We start from the raw sequence: 23,287 nt of genomic DNA on the forward strand, positions 1-23,287 counted from the left end.
GGAATAGAGAGGTGTAAGGTTCAAGAAACAATATATAAAAGAGTTGTCAAAATTTTCTTTTAAATTACAGGTCCCCAAATCTTACTATCATTCCCATAAACATTTCTTTATTTCCAAAAAATAAGATTATACTTCAAAAACCATTCATAGAAACTGAAGATAGTGCTCTAAATTGTAAGTTAAGTGTAGGATATGATCAGCCTTAATGTTCATAATGTTGCAGTTGGGCCAGAAAGGTTCAGATAAATGTAAAGCTCACAGCAGTATAGTCCATTTGGCACGATGTTAAAAACCCACAGCAATGGTGTATTATATTGTCTTCCACCAGCTTCCCACATAACCATAAAGCAATTCTACACAAAGACCTTTTGCTTGAACATTTTTAATAAGAAAACTTAATAGAGAAATTGTCATTAGCCCTCACTAACATGGACAATGATGTACAATTCAGGAAGAATCCTTCAAGTGTTTTATGGAGACTCACAAACTGCTATTGCCAAATTAACCAAGAAATAAGATACCTGAGCAAGCCTATAAATTGAACTGAAATTTAAAATGAAATAATCCTTACCTCCAAGTAAAGGAATTTCAGCACAAAAAAGAATTAAACATCTAATACCTTTTAAAATGGAACTTTTTGGTATATGCCAAAACCAACTAAATAATCAATAAACAGACTTTATCAGCCAGGCTATGCAAGTTAAAATGGTGTAAGCTTCATTAAGCCCTGCTTTTATAACGTCATCCCTGTAACAGTACCCTATTAACTTCCTGCAGAACCAAACCCATATCCCCTTCTTGTGTTTGCAGGAGGCCATGCACAGTATCACATGCGTCTCCCAGCCCGACCTGTTGCCACGTAACCCCGACATGCACCCTGCAGTCTCCACGGACAACTCTCCTCCCTCAGTGACCACAACCGCTAGCATCTGCTGAGGGCTGATCCTATGCCAGCCCGTTCACTCTCACTGTGACCCTACGGTGTGGTCCTTTCCCCTCAAAGAGATGAGCACTGAGGAGAGAGAGGTCGAGTAACTTGTCTGCGGCCATGCAACAGGTGACTCACGCTAGTGCTCTGTACTCCTGACTCGATCAAACCACTGGCTGCTGGAATTTTCATCCCCACTCTGCAGATCCAAATAGACCATATTCCCAAATCGAGGTCAAACCTTGTCCCTCACATGGAATTTTCTATGACTAGAACATACTGACCTTTTTAGAGTTGGCCACTGAAGTTGTCTCTGATGAAATAGCTGAAATGGCTACATGAGAATGGCAGTCAAAATGCCACGAACCTTTCACCAACATTTACACATCAAATCTGAAGTCAAACATGGCTTTCTGAATTGCCCGTTTTCCTGGAACTAGGGCGGGGGACATTTTGACATTACTGCATTAGAAAAGCTCTGCCAACACATCAGTTCCTTTGTAGCGATCTATAGATGCATCTAATTGAAGACACTCTGAACTCTCAGCTATATAAAATATAATGAAATTTTTCCTGTTCCTCTGCTTCCCTTTTTCATTACTTGAAAAAACTGTAGAGTTCTTCAGGTTCTCATGTTGGAAATGTGGGTATTTAGGTGATCAAAAGGTATAGGACATTCAAGAAATACTCTGAGACAGGATATATTAGCAAAAGCTTCTCTTACATGATTATGACCAAGCATATTAGGTTTTACCCACTCCTCAGAGACCTCTAGTATGGTGTGTCTCATTTGTGCTACTGCAGCTCTCTCAAAGTAGTTTTCACTAAGAAACTAGAAAAGTCTCTGAGGGTGCCTGCTGGAAGGTAACCAAGAGTCATGTGGGAGACAGAGACCACATTATTCATGTTGGAGAAAATCCTAGGTGATGAGAGAAAGGAAAGGATATGCAGAACTAACTGGAAGCAGACAGGTGACAGAGTGATTGCATGTTGATGAGGATTCACACACATACCCTTCTATTTATTGCTGTCAAAGCCACAGAATGTGGGTATCTAAACACTGTACCCTGAAATTCCTTGGTCTCTGTAGCCACACTAGTAACCCATAAGCATGATCAAAATTAGATGATTTTTGCAGTTTTTGAAGTGTTCCCAACATCACCTGACAACACGAGAGGGCATCTCTCATATTTATTGATCAAATGGTTGTTAACAAAATTCTATATAGGGGGGTCAATGCTCAATGCACAATCATTAATCCATCTCAAGCCTAATTCTCATCAGTCTCCAATCTTCTGAAGCATAATGAACAAGTTCTTACATGGTGAAAGAATTCCTACATAGTGAATAAGTTCTTACATGGTGAACAGTACAAGGGCATTCATCACAGAAACTTTTGGTTTTGATCACGCATTATGAACTATAAACAATCAGGTCAAATATGAATATTTGTTTGATTTTTATACTTGATTTATATGTGGATCTCACATTTCTGCCTTTATTATTATTATTATTTTTATTTTTAATAAAATGCTGAAGTGGTAGGTAGATGCAAAATAAAGGTAGAAAACATAGTTTAGTGTTGTAAGAGAGCAATTGTAGATGATCATGTGTGTGCCTGTAGACTATGTGCTAATCTGAGCTAGACAAGGGCAATAAAACATCCACGGATGCAGAAGCTTTCTCTCAAAACAGGGGGCGGTGAGGTTCTAAGCTTCACCACTGTTGCTCCCCGATGCTCTGTTTTTGAAAGGTCACATTTGGTAATATTCAAGACTACCTATTCAATTTTGCAGTAGAAAATGTTCTACATTTGAGAGAGAACCCCAAGAAAATGAAAAGCAATGAATCATTAGATTAATTTCATCTATTTCTAAATTCAATGGCTTCTATCTCATTCATATAGTACAATTTGATGGATAGGGACCTGCCATCATTCACTAAGGAAAAGACACATTTATTTACTGGTCATCCATGTGAGGGAAAGCAAGTGGATGAAAATGACAGTCAAATTTCTTGGCTGAGTGGGCTGCTGTCAGAGCCAATTCCTCTGAGTGTATGTAAAACACCTTTTAGACAGCATCACGGTGTAGTGGTCCAACACAGATGTTATCATAGCCTCACCCACTCCAATTCTGTGCTTTCTTATTAAAACAATAAACAAAAGCAATACTCTAGGGAAAGCTACAATTTTGTTAAAAATGTGAAAATTATACTTATCTTCATCATTACAGCATTTCCCCAATGCCTACTTTAATTCACATTTATTAATTCAATATACACATATAAACACATCAGAGATGATATGTGTGCTCACATGTAAATATGACAGGTATATGCACATTTAATACCATGACAACTGTGATATCTTCTCAAATTAAGAAGCATATTTATCTAAAATGAATTACATAACTAGTCACATATGTATAAAGCCAAAATTATAAATTATTCAAATGCAATTTTGGCTTTCAATACCATCAAGAGAGTTTGTTTTAGTCCTAATCAGCAATATGACTTGTACTCTGCCTTTTGTGGTTTTCTTCAGATATTTGAAAAGCACAAGGAGAAAGTCCTTCTCTCATGTTCTGACATTTGTATTCTTTTCTTCTAGAATTCAGCCAGGCTGTGATTTCTGTGAATTTGTATCATACCTCATATTCACATTGCCTAGCCCAATAACTGGCACACAGCAGAATTTTTTAAGTTTGCTCAATTTATAAACAATTAGCTTTTCTCAAAAAACAATTATTCATTTAATTCAAATAACAGTAAGAAGCAAAAGGGTCAGTGGTCAGCTATTCGATATGTTGCCTTAGAAAATGGCCAAACAAAACACTTTTTTAGTGTTACTCATGTATTAAGCAAGCAATTATTGAGTCCCTACCAAATCCTGGGGCACATACCCTGCATTAAATTTAAAAGGCACAAACAATGAAAGCAAAAGGTTTAAAGGGGTATGTCTTAAGAAAAGAATAAATGAAGTATTACAGGTCTTTCTAAGTCTTTATTTTCAACCATACCTAATCTTTGATAAAGCACCCTGAGGCGTAGAATTTGGGACAACCCACATACAGATTAAAGTTTCATGTATGGAAAAGCCTTGGTTAACACTAGCAAAACTTCCACTTTGGGTATGTGGAAAAGCTATGAATTATCACTCTCCCAACATACAACTTATACATACAGGCTTTTTTCCTCCTGCAAATCTTTAACTCTTCATGTGTATTGGATTTTATTTTGTATGATGGTTTGCAGTTTATTTTACTTTTTGGCAAAATTGATCAGAGTGCTCTCAGTAGGGAATGATGGTGAGGAAATGAAACAATAATTGTATTTGATATGAGGAAGACAGAGATGTGCTATTGCTAAATTTCAGCTGCATCTATGCACTTGATAACTGCTTTCATTTCTTCCCTGTATCACTATTACAATGCCCAAATCTATTATGATTTAAATGGCATACAAGTAGGGTAACATAGCTAGTAAAAAGATTGGGCATGTTCCTTAGCCTCTCTGACCTTCTGTTTCCTCTTCTGTAAAGTGGCCTAAATATGCTTAGCTTTCCTTATCTTAGTGTCTGGTGGGCCCTCAATAAATGACGGTTGGTGATGGGCTGATTAGTTTGTATGAACAAGGATTCCATCCAAACTATTGTCCTAACACCTGATTAAATTAGAAACACAGATGCTCTTGTCGCTGTTTCTCTAACTATAAAATGGGACCCCCTGCAGGGTGTTCCTAAGAATTAGTGAGATAGTACACACAGATTTTTCCTTATTTATTCCCTTACACAAATGATTGCTTGGTACTTCTCTTTGGCCTTCACTCTCCCAGTTCCGACTTGCCTACACCGAAACTTCTGTGGTTGCTGGATTATGCACACAGTGGTAACCACAAATTGCCTGGGAGTAGTACATTAAAGGACTCACAGTGAAAGTGAAACAATGCTGTTCTGAACAGGTGACAAAACCTTTAGTATTCAAGCAATCCTCCCAGCAATAAAAAAAAAAGAAGAAACACTGAAAATAGTTATTAATCTTAAAAGGTCCTTTAAGGACCTTAGAACTGGGAACAGTTTAATCTTTGAGGAGAGTTGCCTAAGAAATGCAGAAATGTTTAGCACCCCAGTTCCAGTATAGCCCTTTATGTGCTTCCTGTGAATATCTTTCTTGACTGAATACATTCACTTGTACTTTTTTTAATTCTAAATTATGTGAAAGTAAACACACTTATATTAAGAGAGCAATAACACATTCCAGGATATATATTTAAAGTCCTCAGAGTCACCAGCTCTGAAATCATATACTAACAACAACCTTCATAAACAAATCAGCAACCCATTAATGTGAAACCTCTAATGTTGCTGTGGAACACAACTATCATATTTGTACAGGTACTCAGAGTAGCCTTCTCTTCAAGGCAAGTGTGAAATGAGGAATCAAGACTATCTCTGAACTTGGACAAGATAATATAAAATTTGTAAAGAAAAAAATTTCATGTAAAATTCCTTTTCATGAGTAAATATTATTTTCTCCTAGGCTTTCAAATGGGGATATGAAATTGAGGAAAGCCTTACTGTAGACATTTTTAATGACGAATTTATATCCTAAATCACCTCTGGTGTTATTCAAAGCACTACAGTTAGGAACTTAAGTGATTTTTCATTTTTAAAGTTGAAGTTCAGGATCTAAGAGCACTGTCCTTTCTAACTTTTTTATTGGTAACATGCAATTATACAAAGTAACACCAGTCAGGCAACACTCAACTTCTCAAGGTCTGACTTTCATTCTTAGGAAAGAGATGGAGCACACTGAGGTAAAGAGTGCTGTCGTAAGTCATGTTTTCTGTTGTGATCACCACCAAAATGTGTGAAAAAATAAATAAATGCACATTGCCCTGGCTCTTCAGGTTTATAATGTATAGTCCTGTGGGAGCACCTCATGAAAATTCATCCTCAGACAGCTCCAAGGCTACTGTACACATTTCACAATTCACATAATAGTCATTTCAGACAGCCCACTTGAAGATAGGTTTCATGGAACGGAAGTACAACTCTCATTACCATTACTTTCTCTTCCAAATCAACATCTCAAGCCAGAAAAATGAAGCACAGGGTAGTTAGGATGGGACAAATCCATGAATAATTTGCCAATCACACCTCTTCCCTAAACAGTTTAAAGGCTGTCATAAGAGATGTTTAAATTTAAACCATCTGGATGAAAACAGCGGATGCACTCTCCTATCTTATTTAAAGGCTCTGCTGGGGAAGGAGACCTGCCATTTAAGAGTCCTTTCATCCTAGTATATAAACTACAGGACTGATGTTGCTTCCTTTCTCCCTCCCTCCTTCTCTTCTTTCCTTCTCTCAACCTCTCCTCCCTTCTTCCTGTCCATCTATCTATCTGACAGGTAAATCTTACATTCCCCAATGTTGATTCTAAGTGCAGTCTATTTACAGCATGAACCCACAGGTAAATAAACAGTCTGTTGAGCGGAATGAAATTAAGCAAGCAGCCACAGACAGAAAGCCAATACCATACAAATGGGACCACATGGCATTGACGGCCATTGACGTCTGCATGCAACTCCTTAACTACTATTACTCATGAGTCTCTCCAGATACAGTTTGTAATCTTGTCTCTCAGTGGCTCTCTCCAGTTTGTTTTTTCATTAGGCATGATAAATGCATTTTAGAAACCAACAGTAAAAGATGAAGATGCTCATAACCATCAAGGAGAACCTTTCACTGATTTCAAATAGCTGCCCTCCTGTAACTGCCCATCCCCGAACATCATCCAATAAGTACTTACTCACGAAGGCTTCCTCATCCACTGGCAAACGCATGGACATGCAGAAGTATGTATCAGACTATTAAGGAAGAGAGACAAAATCTGCATTAATATTCTGCTAACAAAAAAGAAACAATAACTAGTAAAAGCATGGGCTTGATGACTGCAGAACTCGTGGCCCAGCAAGGCCAAGATTCCTGCCAGAGGCAGTGCCAGGTTAGTGGAAGGGCGACGTCTAGAGATTAGGGACCCTAAATGTTTTCCTGGGACTCTTCGCTAAATGATTTCAAGCCCTATTTCTAAAAACAAATACCATGAGTGATATTTCCAGGACTGTCACAGTTAAAAAGTTAGTTTTAGATGCCTCTGTAAAAAGGAGCATTTAATGCATTTGACTTTCAAATCGTAGGAGTTACTTTTGACCATCTTTGCTACTTGCATAATTAAATATTTAATTTCCTGAATCAATTTACAGCTGCCCAAAATAATAATTAGAGAAGTACAATGACTAAAAAGTAGTCTTATATTTGGCTGTTCTCCATTACTTTAATATTTTTTTGTAGCACGCTGAAGAAATCAACAGTAACTCAAGTTATTCTTTCTTTTCTAGTTACTAGTTTCTTATCTAAAAGGCCATTTTCCCACTATCAAACATACTAACATCAATAAGTTTTACTGATAAAAATTGCAATTTAAGGAGAATAAACTTTTGTTAATCTATGTATTCCACTTAATGGAAATCCATATACAGGGAAGTATGGGCCATGGTTGATAATACACCCAATACAAATAGAAAATGAACACATTTAATGATTCATGCTTCATGGATTATTACTGCACAATGCTGGATTCAAGAGATTTCACAAACATGGATGTAGATCACTTGGGCTTCTCTAAACCTACTGTTTAACACCAAAAAATTGTGATGTTTGTACCTCTTTTTGTAACTTCTGTGTTGAATGGGAACCAAGGTTCAAATACACATCAAACAGTATCTTAAATCAGAAAAATTAGAAAAATATGATTCCATCTTTATTACTACTTTTGTATATGTCATATTTTTTTCTGGTTTGTATAAATTGTTTTGTTTCTTAAAAGGCTTTATAATTATTTAGATTCATTTTTATCTTGCCAAGAAGGAAATGTGCTGGGAAATGTTGAAGGTTGAATGCTAATGGAGTCAAGCCACATAAATGCTGGAGATGTGTATCCAAAACCCAAGAAATATATTGGCAAAATAATGGTTAATGATCTTACAATCATGTACAAGATGGCTCATATTTTTCCAATCTCTGAGTAACTACTGCTACAAAATATACCTATTCCATTCTAACATTAAAAATAATAAGATCAAGAATCTTTCCTATTTGAGCATCCTGAGCTATGAGTAACTCACAAACAGAAGATATTTGGAAGCTACTGTAACTGCTGCTTTTATTATTAGTACTTCTAGTCAACCATTATTGAATGCTTTATTATGTGTCAGGCATGGTTTTCTCGGTGTTTTGCTTGTATTATATCATTTAATAACCAATACATTCCAATATGGTAGATAGGTACTATTACGAATTCTATTTAAAGATAATAAGAATTACGTGCCAGCTGTATTCTAAGCACTTTATGTGTACTAACTCCCTTAATCCTCAAAACACATTCCTATGATATAGGTACTATTATTCTCCTCATTTTACAGATAAGGAAACTAAGGCAAACCAAGGTTAAGTGACTTTATTGTTTGTGCTATCCAAAACCTGGTAGCACACGAATAGGCTCCAGAGCCCCCTCTTGGCACAGTTCCTTTAGAAAGCTTACAGTTATAAATCTTTTTTCTGCCTCTTTAAGATGTAAATCTTCTACCACCCAGAACTGCCTTCTCACATTCAAGATAATTCTTCCTTGGTTCTCAGCCAGTGGATGCCTGGCTCTAACCTACATCACTGCTTCCTGTCATAAAGATAAGAGAAGTTTGTTTTTCCTTTGGGTAAGTGCCAATTAACAGACCCAGATGGCCCAGTCACATGGACCAACCCTCCTACACCCCCTAGTGTCTCCCCCTTACCACCCCCCAGCTCAGTTTCCTGTCTTTTGTTTCCACGAAGTTGAGTTCAGTTCATGCTGGACCCCCTTCCCTATTATTGGTTATTATTGAAGAAATCTGTCCTAATTACTTTAATGCCCATCTGCTTTATCTTTGGCACTAACAAGTGCAGGAGCTGGGATCTAAATGTAAGCAGTCTGAGTAACGTATTACAGATCATTCAAAGCAAGGTGAACAATTAATGACTTAAAAGCAAATATAAAAACAAAAGTAAATTTAAAGTAGCTAAGCATCAATTTATAACAAGAAAGAATCAAAGGTTGCAAGGAAATGCAAGCCAAACAAGTCTTTTGAAATTTGCACTTCAAGTTTTTGGTTTTATTTTACTTTTGATTTTATTATAAGACACCCCAAGTTGTTTTTGGAATAGGTGAGTTATAGGCATCAAAGACATATCAAATTCAGAAAGTGGGTTCTTTTAATTAAAAATGAAGCACAATAATGATTACATATACAGAATAAAGGAAACTACTATTTATACTCAGAATTGATCGGATCCATATTGTAATTCTTGCTCTTATCAGCAGTTGCACAATTTAAAATGACAGAATCACTTGGGAATGCCTTTCTTCTATAAATTTATATTTCTTGGCTTATAACATCTTTAGTAGAGAGAATATGCTCAGATTTCAACTGTTTCTTTCCTGTTCTGTTAAGCCAGTTAAAAAAAAAAAAGGAAGAAATGATGAGGGAGCTTCTCTGCAGAATAACTAGTATCCTGCAAAATTATTTTAGGAGAGCAAAGTCTATGTTAGACATTGCAGCAGTGGCCTGCCATGTACCATCATGCTCTGATTTAGTATTTTATTTATGCCCCATTTTTCAAGATAGAGAATAATTCTGTCAGAAGAAAAAAAATAAAATGTTTTTTTCTAAAAATAAGCACATTTTAAAGATACAGTGTGTATCAAATCAGTAATTAGCCTCAACTGAAAGCTCTGAAGACCATGGTTCAATAGAACAGAGGGTCGCAAAGGTCATTTATTCTTTTCTCTGCATCTGTAAAGTGTGCCAGTGACTTTGTTCTTGAGTATTCTGGTACTATTGTTTGGTTTCTCGCATTAAGTTGAGAGCTCAAGATCTCTGTAAAGAAGACATACCATTGAGGGTTGTTTACAGAGTTCCACAAGAGAAACCATACCTTATGGAAAAGCCAGAGCCACATTTTGTCTCCTATAGGCTGGCTGAGTATGAAAACTACTCTTGCGTGCTCCTCACAGTTACACTTGGAGTAGGTCTAGTGGGCATTGCATCTTTTTTTACAGAAATGGAAACTGATCCACAGGAATATTACTGATCTACCTAAGGCCACTCAGGTAGTCAGCTTCAGAGTTAGGATTAAGTCTTCAACTCTATGTCTTCAAGACCATTAGAAATAATTACATATGCTTCTTGCCATTAATCTAGCTTTCTACCCTTTTAATTAGTTAGCAACTCTGGAGAGTCCTTTGAACCTTCATACCTCTGTTTTCCTAACTATGAAACTAAATCCTATATTTTAAATCAGATTTAAGGCTTGTGATAAGGAAGTGAGTAACTTTTTTTTTTAACAAGGTATTTAATTTTTTGAAGACTGAGCTGGACAGTGGCCTTTGCCAACCTATCATGAGGTCATTACAGCATAGAGAAAGAAAGATTATTTAGGTGGTTTCAAAATACTGTTTCATTCATACAGGGTAACTTCTATAGCAGATCACCAAGACGGACAGTTTAAATTTAAATTCCATGCTATAAACAGTAGGCAGTTTAAGAATATAAGACTACGATGATATAATCACACAGTTAACTACAACCAATCCTGTGACAAAGAAAATTTCTTAAAAGAGCAAAGCCTCCTGAGGTGATAATATTAAGAAAACTGTTAACAATACATTTCTCAAAGTAATAAAATCATTACATCACTGATAGGAGCAAGCAACCAGTTGTGTTTTTCTTTTTTGCAAGATGAACACCAAAGAGCACTGTTTAACAACACCCTGCTTGGGTAAATACACTGCATAACCTCCATCATTCAACAACAACAACAACAACAAAAATCAAATGATTGAGACATAGAATCAGTACTTAGCCTATGATACCTTGTAAAAGGGAGAGCATTTAATGAGCCTCCTACTTTATTCTAGAAGCTTTCTTTCAGTTATTTTTCAAGGTAACACCACAAGGAAGGTATTACAGACATTGTTTCAGAGACAGAAAAGCTGAAATTCAAGGTCACTTGTTTGTGATTAATCAAAAATTTCTCAAAACTGATAAAATGGAATTTGAACTCAGTTCATAAAAATACTTCTCTTTCCACTATAGAAAGATAGCTATTAAAAGATTGTTTTTCAAACCTCTCTCATACTTGAAAAGAACATGTCAGTTCTTAGACACAATTCTGTTTACTTGATTAATGGGAAAAATAAAAGAATCAAAGACACATATAATTTAATAAGACAAGTCCAAGTCCCCTAAATTTTCAATAGAGCCTGAGAATATGTCATGAAGCTTGTTGATAAATGGCAGTGAACAAGGCTAGAGCCACAGCTATTTAATTTTTGTCACTATTCTGTTTCTGCAAAGTAAAGCGATTTGAAAACATACATAACTCAGATCAATGTTTCTCTCTAACACATGCTGAAGACATGAAAATGGCACCTGGCTGCCCATTATAATAGTTTGCTCATTTGAACGCACTGTCCTAGGAAGGATGCTTCCATAATTCAATCCAAACTACCAGCAAAACCTTTCACAATCTTCCATATGTCATCATCATGAATCCTCTTTTTCTCTCTGTGGGAAGAACAGTGTATCTGAGCTTGGTGCCAGGGGACTGCCTGTAAAATACTGTGGATTCAAACGGCTAACATAAGGCTCAGATGTACAAAAAGGGTGAAATAATGTGAGTCTTCTTAGTCACGTGTCCCAGTGCTTTCTGTTATGGCGCATCAGCCAAATCTGAATCAAGAGGGATATGATATTGCTGATGCCTCTTTAGTGCTGCTATTGGGAATGATCCAAGAAAAGCACATTTTTCTGACAGAATAAGACAGTGTGCTAGAAATGAAAGGAAAAAATGTGCTTATTACTAAAGAACTCCTGTGATATTCTATTATTACCTGTGTTAAACTAAGAGTTCCCAAGTAGACAATAATGTTCAGTAACACCTTGTTTTTATTATTTAAAAAGGGTTCTTTATTTTGATTTAGTCATTTGTGAGACAGAGATGCAGTGGTTTCTATGGAGTAAGTAGTTAATAAATTCAACTGCTTATTTAATTAATATGGGACAAACAAAACCATCTGTATACTATTACACGAGAAAACTGTTCACATAAAGCCAGTAACTTTTGTTTTGGGAAACCAGAGGTACCATTCAGATTCTAGTGTTGAGTCCTATGATTTGATCCTGATTGGATAATATCTTCACTGCCCTCGTATTGCTCAGGCTTAAGAATCTCAGCAGACTACCTTTCTTGAGGAGACTACTCAATGTGGTGACACAAATAGGTGCGCACATAGACAATGTGACCCAGTTTTACCTAGATATAGCACTTTTGCTTGTTTCCGTGGCTGTTAGCAAATGGGTTGTTCTCTGTTAATAGGCCACAACCCATAGAAATATTACATTGTCTATAGTATGGTTCCTGGTGACTTTTCTCAGCTATCCCCTGTAAAATAAGCACAGCAATGGAACCACCTCACGGTGGTAATAGTGACTTTGTTCCTTAAAGTGACTGCTTGAAAAGTAGGTAGTAAGCACTTTACTAACCCAGATAATGCACAGTTGAAATCCAATCCAGACAAACCATGAAGGATCCATAAAGCCCTACATTTTCTCACATTACTCACTTGAGGTTTAAATAACTAGAGTGCTGCAAAGAACTAGTGGAAATTTCAAGAACTGACAGTAGGGCTGCCAGTCCAGCAGAAAGGTACAGAACGTGATCAGGCCTCTTTGACAAGAATTTTGGTTATGAGAGGAAGAAAGTGGTTGGAAAATGCTTTTTTTAAGTCTACCTTTAACAATTCAGTTAGAAAATAGAATCAAGTTTCTATTTCCCAAAGTGGTTTTAAAACATACATAGTAAGCTTATACAGACTAACATCTTAGTACTTTCCACTCTATCCTAATATAAAAGAAAGCTAGAGCCAAGTAAAATGATACCAGAGTATAAATGATTTTCTGGAGTGAAAATTTTAAAAAATCTACTCCTCTGAAACCAGAACTTAAGATAATTACAGTAACATCCCTTAAACTGTCACTTTTTTATGTAGTCTATTCTAATTTTCCTTTTCCTGTTGTCTTTCTCTTACCAAATCAATAAAAAACATGTTGCCTATTTATATTGATACTTAACTAGGCTCTAGAAGACAGAGTCATTGTGAAGATGTTATGTTGAGACCTTCCCAAATGACTGAGAGAGAGTGATCTCCGGAAGGCTCCGCTGCTGTCCTGACCGTCAGGCTAAGCTTCATCCCCACTGACCTTCTGGCTGACCTAGAATGTCATCTTCTTTTAATAATGTCTATCTTGTATCCTAAGCATTTAGAATACTATCTGGCCCATCCTGGGAGCTCTACAAATATTTGTTGAATTTTCCATGTGGCAATAAACTCACAGTTTAAGAAAGGCTGAACCGAAACCTGTGTTATAGATGCTCAGTAATTAGGGTTTTATACAGCATCACTTTTTTCATATGAATTTTATCCTTCAGTTGATTCATCCCAGAATCCCATTTGCATTTTTAAACTAAAATCATGCTGTTGCTGAGGATGACAAGATTCTCCATGCCAAGTAGCTCAAATGGAAGCTACTTTCCTGGCAAGGGCTCTTCTCTGGGAATTATAAATTTGTACAAGCAAATGATGTAGGAAAAAATATTTTGGAGAGAAAACATCTGTCTTAGAGCTAGCCCACACTTTAAGAGGAAACAAAAAGGAGCATGCTAATAACGCTCTGTAATTAACTGCCAATGGCACCACAGGTGGTGTGACAGCAGTGGGACCCTTCTTGGCTTCTGGGTACAAGAGAATAGGTGAGGGAAACCACTGTTCAGAACAGAGGCTGCAGATGACCTACTGTACTCACCTCCCCCAAGTTTAAGCCAGTGGTTTACACTTTTCTTCATTTCCCTGAATACAGAAGCAGAAAGTTTTCTGAATGTTGTGCCAACAGTACTGGTCACACAGATGATTGAAAAGTGCCTCTATTTATCAAATCTGCTTTGAGACACTTCAAACAGGAAAGGCCCCACAGTTACAAGCCCCAAACACCCTATTTCTATGCTAAGTGGCTTTCATTTGATGCTGGACAAACAGCCCCATGGAAGAGAAGCTCTAGACTTGAACAGCTCTGTCAACTACTTTACTACTTGAGTTGCATTCTAGTCTCTTGAAGCTGAAAATGAACCACAAGAAAACAAAGTAGTTTGCACAGTTTCTCTTTTTCCTGGACCTGTTCCCACATGCCCTGCCATAGCCATGACTATCTTTAAATGTCCTTTAATGTCTATGTAGAAATCTGTTCTTTTACCCATCCGCTCATTCACTCAACAAACATTCATGTTGAGCAACTCCTCAGACACTGTTCTACACTCACAAAACTGTGAGCAAAACTGTACATGGTCTCTGTCCTTACAGAGTTTACAATCTATGAGCAGAGCAAATCATCACACAAATAAATGCTACATTTTTACTGTTTTAAATAATACCTGGGAGATGTAAAGGTTGCCACAAGAGCCAGGAGAAATGATGCAGGCAAAGGGGGACTGGCAGAATTTTAGGCACAGAAAATTGTATTATCAAAGGCCCTGTGATTGAGGAAACAAAAGCCGGTCCATATAGACAAGGGAAATGTATTGTAAGCTGGACTAGGAAAGTAAATATGGCACACAATGCAAGACCTTGTAGTCCATGTTAAGGACCCGGTTTGTCTTATTTTGTTCTTCTTGAAAGCAAACAGAAAGCCAATGAATTTTTGTTGTAGGAAGCCAACACAGAGGCTAGAATTAATTAGACGAGGCCAATAAAAAGGCCATGTGGTTGTTCAGAAACGTGACAATAACAGTTTAACTGGATGATGGTGGCAGGGAAGGGGAGAAAGGACAGATTCTGGAGACATTAAAAAAGGTAAAACAGACATGACTTGGGAGTGGATTTGGACGGAAAGTGAGGAGGCAGTTTCGAGGATGATTCCTAGATTTCTGGTGTGTGTGACTGAATGGATTGGCAGTAGCAACCACTGAGAAATAAAACACAAATCCACCAAGATTAAAGATGATGATGAATTTGGCATTGTACATGTTGAATTTAAGCTTCTGAAAAATCTACATGTAAATGTCAAAAGGACAGTTGGGTCAAAGCTCCAGAGTTTAGAGGAAAGGCCTGGAAATGTAAATTTATGCAACGTGAAAGTGGCGTGGTAACTGGGCAGTGGGTGTGGAGGAGGTTGCTTTGCAAGAATATAGAGTAAAACAGAAAAGAACACTGACAGATCTATGAGGTAGCTGGCCAAAGAAAGGGCTGCCAGGGAGTTTAGAGAAAACCCAGGTCAGTGTTAACTCACAGAAGCTGAAAAAAAGACAGTGTTTCAAGAAATGGGGAGTAGCTTATTATGTCACTAATCAAAATCCCTATGTGAGCAGTATTCTCATAGGGATGGTTGCAATACAATACCAACATTTGGACATTTGCTTTTTTTGTATTAATATCCCTAACGTACTTTAAGAAACCCGGTTCTTCCCTGTAGCCCCTCCTTATATAAGGAGGATACTTCAGCCTGACTCGGTTTCCTCAAGGCTATGTAAAGCTTCCGCCACTCAGGCCCACATCACCCCAGCTTGACCCATGGCTGCCATCCACACAGCACTCCAGTAACGAAATGCCTGCAGCAGCAATACTAGCAGGGTCACCAGCAAGTTCCCCCTCCAGCACCTTCGGTGTCCGTCATAGGGACTACGGCAACTCGGGGAATGGGAAAGAAGAGCGGAACATCAATGAAAAGGAAAAGGAGAAACAGAGGCCACAGCAACAAAAACCAAACAAAGGTTCAGAAGGCTGAAGAAAAATAGAGCCAATAAATCAATTATTTAATAATTACAAATATTCAACCTTAAACAATGTAAGAAAAAATTATTTGAAGCAATACTGATCATATATAAGCTCCAATGGAATATACTGTTACCCAGGAATGAATCCCTATGGATGTTTGCAGATTTCCAACCCAGGAAACTACTCCTGTTCCATAGACTGGTGGTGTCAACACAAACCTAGGTATCTGAACACCTGATTTATCCTTTTAGCACACACTGATTTTAATTTCTTGTAATATATTAAGAACTAATGAAGTGCCTACTATACTACAGATATATATATATAGGTATATATACATAGGTATATATACTATATTATGGAAGTATATACTTTTTACATAAAATAGTTAGAAAAGAGCCAATATTATAATATTAAAATGGACATTTATTTATTTATTTGTTTGTATTTTTTCTGTATTTTAGTAGTATTTTATTTATTTTATGTATTTTATTTATTTGTATTTTAGTAGTAATACAACAGATTTTAGCACACTTGTATAAGTATTACAGTTTTGGACAAGACTTTGAATCTTCAGGCATTATATATTTGTAAGGAGACAAGTGTTTTGAGAATATTTAACTCTTGGATTCACATTCCCTTTGCAACTAAATGACATTTTGGAGTCCCAGCAGTCATTCTACTATTAGGGCCCTCCAAGGGGGGCAGGGCTACTATAAAAAAAAGAGAACTTGGCACGGCAGCACACCCTTCCATAGAGGAGAAAGATACAGAACAAAATTAAAAAAAAGTCTGTGGCCAAAGGGAAGCTAATTTCATAGTCACAGATGAGATGTCAGAGTTGATGTCAATTAAGGAAACAAAGCCCATAAACCCCATTCATTTGAAACCTCTTCTCTGCCCATGGCCATTTATGTAGGACCACCCTTTTCATACACCCAGATACTATCATGACTAATAAAAAAGGGAAGAGGTAGAGAAACAACTTCCTCAAAAGTTGAACTGGTTGTCTTGAACCTGAAGAGAGTGGGGTACCTTCAATTGACACTTTTAAGGTTTTCTTCCCTTGTTATTGAGAGGGTCAGGGGCTTAAGGAGCTAAATTAGGTCAGTCTTAAAAATTAAAATCTTTATTTTCCTTGCATACCTGAAGAATAGTATGTAAACTGTGATTCTGTTCCATAAGCAAAGAACAGTTTGCGTATGTATTTGCTTAATATATTAATGTATTATTTGAACCTTTACTATTTGTCATGCATCGGTAGGGGGCAATAGTGTAGTATGCCTTTGCCTGATAGATTTCCCATGGAAGAGATGCAAAATATATAAATAATCTTATAAAATTCAAATACATTTATGTACTCTTGGCAACTATCACAATATTTTATCTGAAAAATGATTAATTTTTTATTCATTGTATGGTGCTTAAAATTGGTACAAAATTGCAAGAAAGCAAAATGGCAGTGCATAGTTAGGGCTATGGCGATGCTGATCGGAAACAGCCCTTTTCTCCTTGGAGTGGACTGGGCAGAGAGTCACCAGGACACATCACAAAGACCACGCTAAATCAAATATGTGCCATTACAGTCATCTGGAAGGAAGACGTCTAAGGAAATATTTGCGACCACTAAGAATGAATTTGGTCACAAACTGCAGAAGACCAACTCAAAATGACTTAAACTAACAGAGATGTCATCTCTCCCATAAGGTAAAGTCCAGAAACAAGAGAGATGCAGGAATGGTTATTTCACCCAGCAACTAAACAATGTCATCAAGGACCTAGGTTCTTTCCCTCTTTTAGCTTTGTCATATTCAGGGTATTGCCTTTCCTACACAAGATTCTTTCTTCATGATTTTACGGCTTTTGCAGCTGCTTACAGTATGTTATCACAGAACAATTCCCAAAGGCCAGCAGAGGGAAAGTCTCTCCCTTAAGTTCTTTTCAAGAGCAAAGCTTTCTCAGAAGCACTTCATCCAGCAGAATTCCCTTCCCATCAAAATGGCCAGATTGTGTCACATGTCCACCCCTGAACCAATCATTAGCAAGTTTAAAGGAATTATGATGATTGGCTCAGTCCAGTTATGATTCATTTTCTGGGCTAGAGAAGGCTAATGCATGAACAAAAGTGGGGGGCAGTTAGCAAGAAAGAAGGGGAGGAGATTTCTATAGAGTAGGCAATCAATACGTCCTGACAGTACATTTCTGAAAATAAAACCAAAAAAACCCCTCATAGTTCAAAATTTAACCAGTGGTAGATAATCTGGGCAACTGGGTCCATTTCAGTGTATTGATCTGCAATGTTCAAAAGTTTTGAAATCCTTGCCTTCTTGTCTGGTAAAATAACTCTGGACCTTTGAACAATGCAGGTTTGGTGGGGGGCACCAACCTCCCCACGCACAGTCAAAATCTGTGTGTAACTTTAGACTCCTTAAAACTTAACTACTAATAGCCTACTGTTGACTGGAAACCTTACTGATAACATGAACAGTTGATTAACACAGATTTTGTATGTTATATTCTTATAATAAATTAAGCTAGAGAAAATGTTTTTTCAAGTTGTCAGAAAAAAATCAAATATTTGCCAATGTATTTATTGAAAAAAATCTGCATGTAAGTGGATCCATGCAGTTCAAACCTATGTTGTTCAGAGGTCCACTGAATACTCAGTTAGACATTTTCTGCTGCATCACTCAACTAGATGCCAAGATACACAAAGATATGGGTGCCAGGAATGGATAAAACGTCAACTCCCAGTCATCAAGCCTGACAACCCTGAGAGAAATAGGAGATGGAAAGCCAGTTTAATTCTAAGCTAAATAAAGACACTTGCACCTTCTGAAATATGATGCTTTTTTCTCCAAAAGAAAAGGCATCACAGGCATGGGGATACTTTAACGATGAAGTCATATATTTAGCTGTAATGACCAAGGCCGAAGTCATTCTGCTGCTCTCTGCCTGCCTCACTGTGATTCTGCGACCTATTCATTTTCCTTTGACTTACAACTCATAAAGAAAACATTATGACAGATTTGCATCCTTTGCCTTGAATTTCTAAGAGGAGTCATAAAGTCAAATACAAAAAAATTCTTTGGAATGATCTCTGCTCTTCCTTTCAGGCCGTAAACATCGCTGTTCCAACATTAGGCAGTTACAGCAAAGCTCCTTGTTTGTTGCCTGTCTGCTGCTTTGGACAGTGTTTTAAGGGCTGAAGCCTTGACTTGTTTCTTGTTTGTATTCCCAGAGACCACCTAGCATAAGAACAGGGTGTGCAGCGAATGTTGGTTGAATTAGCTTATTGAGCTTTGTTTTGCTACAATGACTAATAACCTTTCATACAGGGCCTATTCCTACAAAAATAGCTCCAAAGCATTGAGTCATTTTTTTCCTTTAGGGATTTTATTTATGTCTTTTTTAAGAAAGACTATCTAACCAGATTTATCCCACTGTAATTTTCCAACTTCCATTGAAAGACAATATTAATTATTTAGGAAAAGAAATGACTCTACAAAGGTTGTCTTCTCTTTGTATCTCAACTCCCAGGGGTGGATATTGTCATGTAGTTAATGGAGTTATTATCATAGGAACCAAACAGCTGTGGAAGCTGCAAATGTCCATTTTCAAGATATGTTTTTACTTGTCATCAGCTCATTCTACATTATAAACATGAATACTGCACTTCAGTGCTCTGTGTCCTTCTTTAAGCCAGCTTGGAAAAATCCTAATACTAAATGAGAAAGTGAATTCAATGCTTTAAAATCATCTTGTTTTTTTATGTTTTCTTAAACACAGAGAGCATGATAAGAACAATAAAACTAATCAATTGTCATCGTCACCTAATTAGGTGTCTACAGTCAGTGGCCTTAGCAGGTGTTGTAAGAAAACCTCACCTTTGATATCCAGCAGTTATAGAACATAAACTGTGTATACAAGATAAACTGAATTTAAGACTGCTCAAACAGTCTGTGGGGGAAATTCTTTTTATAACAAATTCAAAAGGAATGACACAATTAGAATCCTCATCTTATGCAACTTCTAATGAATCTAAGCAATGATAAATATCCATGGTTGCCGAGACCAAGAGGTGCAAAGCTGATGGGAAACTTCACGATGGGTTCCCCAAGCTCACAACTCTTAATTTCATAAATAGGATTAACATCGTAAGAAGAGAAACAATCAGACATTATATGCTCCGGTTGGTAGTATATAACATCACCTGTGAAATATTCTTGCCAAAAACTCTAGCCTAAACCTAATCAAGCCTTTAGGCGTGTCAGTGCAAGAAATAAAAAGGACAGAGAGAAATGTTAAATGATACCCTAATAATATAATCAGTAAAATCTAGAATACAGAAAACTCTTTAGGACAAATACCCTATTTTCTTCACAAATAAATTACAAGGAAAAGCACAGAAAAGGAATCTCAAGATTCCCTATAAAAGAGACATGTCAACAAGATTTACCATGTAGACTACATTTGGATCCTGATGTAAACAAACCAACATTTAAAAAATAGAACAACTAGAGAAATTTAACACTGATTGGATATTTGATAATATAATGGTAATTTAGGCTATGTTTAAAAATAAAGTACTTACCTTTTTAAAATACACATTAAAATACTATGAAATGAAATGTAATGAATGAAACATGTCTACTAGATGATCCAAAATAATTCAGTGTGTATGCTGGGGGAGGAGTAAAGTAGGCAAATACAGATGAAACAGGACTGACCATGAGTTACTCATCATTGATGAGTATGTGGGGGTTCATTATCTAGAACACTGGCCTTTTAATTTTGTGTATACTAGCAAGTTTTCCCTTAAAATGATTAAAATATAAAAAGATACAGCTTGTTCCCAAGAATATTTGATACCAGTCTACCAACCAATCAGTGCTAACAGATAAACTGAACAACAAACATATGTTGATTCTATACATAGTTTGCTCCTGGGCCATAAAAATAGATACAAAAAAATCTCTACCTCCAGAAACTAGAATATAATAGAGGAGATGATGCCTACCATTAGGAAATAGTGAAGTGTCAAGTTCTGTGTTAAGGGCTAGAAAAGTGACAGGATTTCAGAGAAGGGAGAGATCTGAAGGGGTGACTTGGTCCTAGATAGGACTTCTCCGGGCTCGGAGGGCCATAGGGATGCACCTGATGTTCCAAGGACCTTTTCTTCTAACAAGATTAAGCAAAGAGTGAGAGAGACAGACAACACTGAGAAAAGCTGACATATTTTAATATGTTTACCTTGTGTCCAGATCCCACCTATTGTAATGCAAAGACTTAACATATTTTACCAATCCTGACATTTTCCTGTGAATGTGAATATTGCGTTGCACCATTTATTAGGTGAATTATTAATTTACCATAGTTAATGTTTAAACTATATCAGTTAAAGGTCTTTTAAGAAACAGAAGGCACAAATAAAGGGGGCAAGTGAGAAAAATTTAACAAAGGAACCAAGGGCTAGTTTGAGGGAAACATGTTAAGCGATGCTGAAACACCCCACGGGTTGACAAAGTAGCAAACAGTTATCATTCAAAGACATATATGACACGAAAAGGAAGAGTTACCAAAACCAGGAACTGTCTTAGACTAGGAGATAACAGGAGCTATGGCAGAGGGAAAGAAACCCATTTTCTGTCAAGCTGTTGCCCAACAGAGGAGCCCAGGGAATAAATACCCTGACCCCTCCTCCTGCTTTCCAGTCTTCTGCAAGTTGCTCCCACTTACTGAAACCACCTGGAAACCAGACAGCAAGGGAGCCAGTTGGTGACGCCCATAAAGGTCGGTCTCCTAGAGGCCGGCCTAGGCTGGAGAAGAGCGGGAAGTACATTTGAAGCGGCCAATGGAGGATATCCAGCACGTAGAATACATCCCTACTCGTACATTCCTGCTTTGGTATTTCTTAATATTTAAAAAAATTATCAAATGGAAGCATCAAAAGCAAAAGGACAGGACCTAGGCTTCTCTCAGCATCTGAGAGGCTCTGAACAGAGAAGCTGAGTCTCTGTGTAGGAGGGGAAGAATTCAGATAAACTAAGAGATCCTCTGAGCCAAGAAATTAGTTTGAACCAAACCCAGAGATGGGAGTAGGCTCAGTGGAAGCAGAGAGAGTGATGACTGGACTAACAGGCACAGGGGGGACATTTTAGGGAGTTCTGAGAAATGAGGTTGAATAAAACCAGATAATGAAAGGGCTTGGGAGATGAGAAAAATTTAGATTTGATCTATTTAGACGTGACAGTCATGGCAAGTGAATGACGTGTGGGCATGGAATCATGAGTGCAGCCCTTTAGGAAGAACGCTTTGATGGAACAGATAATGAGCAATGAGGACACAACAAGAGGGGGAAGGCAGTGGAGTCTGGAAGCAAGCCAGGAGCTGGTGCTGCTGATCTGAGTTAAGCCTATGACAGGAGAGCAGTGCTGAAAGTCTGCTCACATTCATCCGTCATACATCCCATGCGTCTTGTCCATCCCACCAACGTATAACTAAGTCTACTACTGCCAGACCCTGAACTAGACATGGGGGATGCCATGGTGAGCAAAAACAGATGGGCTTCCTGCTCTGACACAGTCTGCATCTGATGAGGAAATAGAGGCACACATAGAGTAATGACATGAACAAATGTAACACTGCCACTGTGAGGGGTCCCCTAAAAAGGCATGAGGCTCTCTGAGATCTATGACAGCTCTCTGAAAGGTAGGGTAGGCGCATAGGAGGGAAAGGAGGATGGGAGGTGGCCAGGAACAGCTTCTCTGAGGGAATATGCTCAGGTTGGGATATGAAAGTGGAAAAGGCATTGCCCAAGGTGGGCAGGGAGGGAAGAGCAAGCACATGAGGACACAGCGAAGGTAAAGGCTCTGGGCAGGGAGCGTCAGAAGCACAGGGAATGGAGGAAACCAGTGTCGCTGGAGAGAAGAAAAGGGACAAATTTGGAGAACATTTCCGAGGAAGAAAGGACAAGAATTGTAGATACCTAAAATTTAGACCATTACAAAGATAGAACAATCTTATGTGGTTCTACCCACTTTAACCAGGGAGATATTTAACTGCCTAATCAATCTGTATTTGTTAATGTGCTCTGTACCTAGACCAAAGGACACAACCAATAAATATCTATTCTTAGCAAATATTTTCAGGCCCTCTGCAAGGCACTGGGAACATAGCCTTAATTAGACAATCTTTATTACATCATATGGGTCATTGGCCAATCTGCTTTCCTAGAGCAGAAGAACAGAAGAAATAGCTTCCAGGAAGATCTAGTAATCAACAAATACTGAGTACTTTCAATGTGTAAGACATGATAGAAAACACTGCAAACCATCTTGTCTGCAGGACATGTATGAGCTGGCTTCTTTTAAATATAGATTGTGATGTCTGTTTGTTAAGAATGAGCATAAACTGACAAAAATATGCACAAAGATGAATA

The 23,287-nt window shown here is 37.5% G+C and overlaps 1 protein-coding gene across 15 annotated transcripts in view; it reads right to left on the bottom strand.

Annotated features, from left to right (window-relative positions):
* The window catches only part of PAM (peptidylglycine alpha-amidating monooxygenase), a 274,509-nt gene that overhangs the window by 102,387 nt on the left and 148,835 nt on the right, over positions 1 to 23,287 (bottom strand). For all 15 annotated transcript variants that reach the window (XM_037011902.2, XM_037011900.2, XM_037011915.2 and 12 more), the window contains one exon: positions 6,739 to 6,796. In XM_037011902.2, the coding sequence (XP_036867797.1) occupies positions 6,739 to 6,796 (58 nt within the window). The remainder of the gene's footprint in view (positions 1 to 6,738; positions 6,797 to 23,287) is intronic.

This window comes from Manis javanica, chromosome 1, assembly GCF_040802235.1.
Source record: "Manis javanica isolate MJ-LG chromosome 1, MJ_LKY, whole genome shotgun sequence".
Classification (NCBI taxonomy): Eukaryota; Metazoa; Chordata; class Mammalia; order Pholidota; family Manidae; genus Manis; species Manis javanica.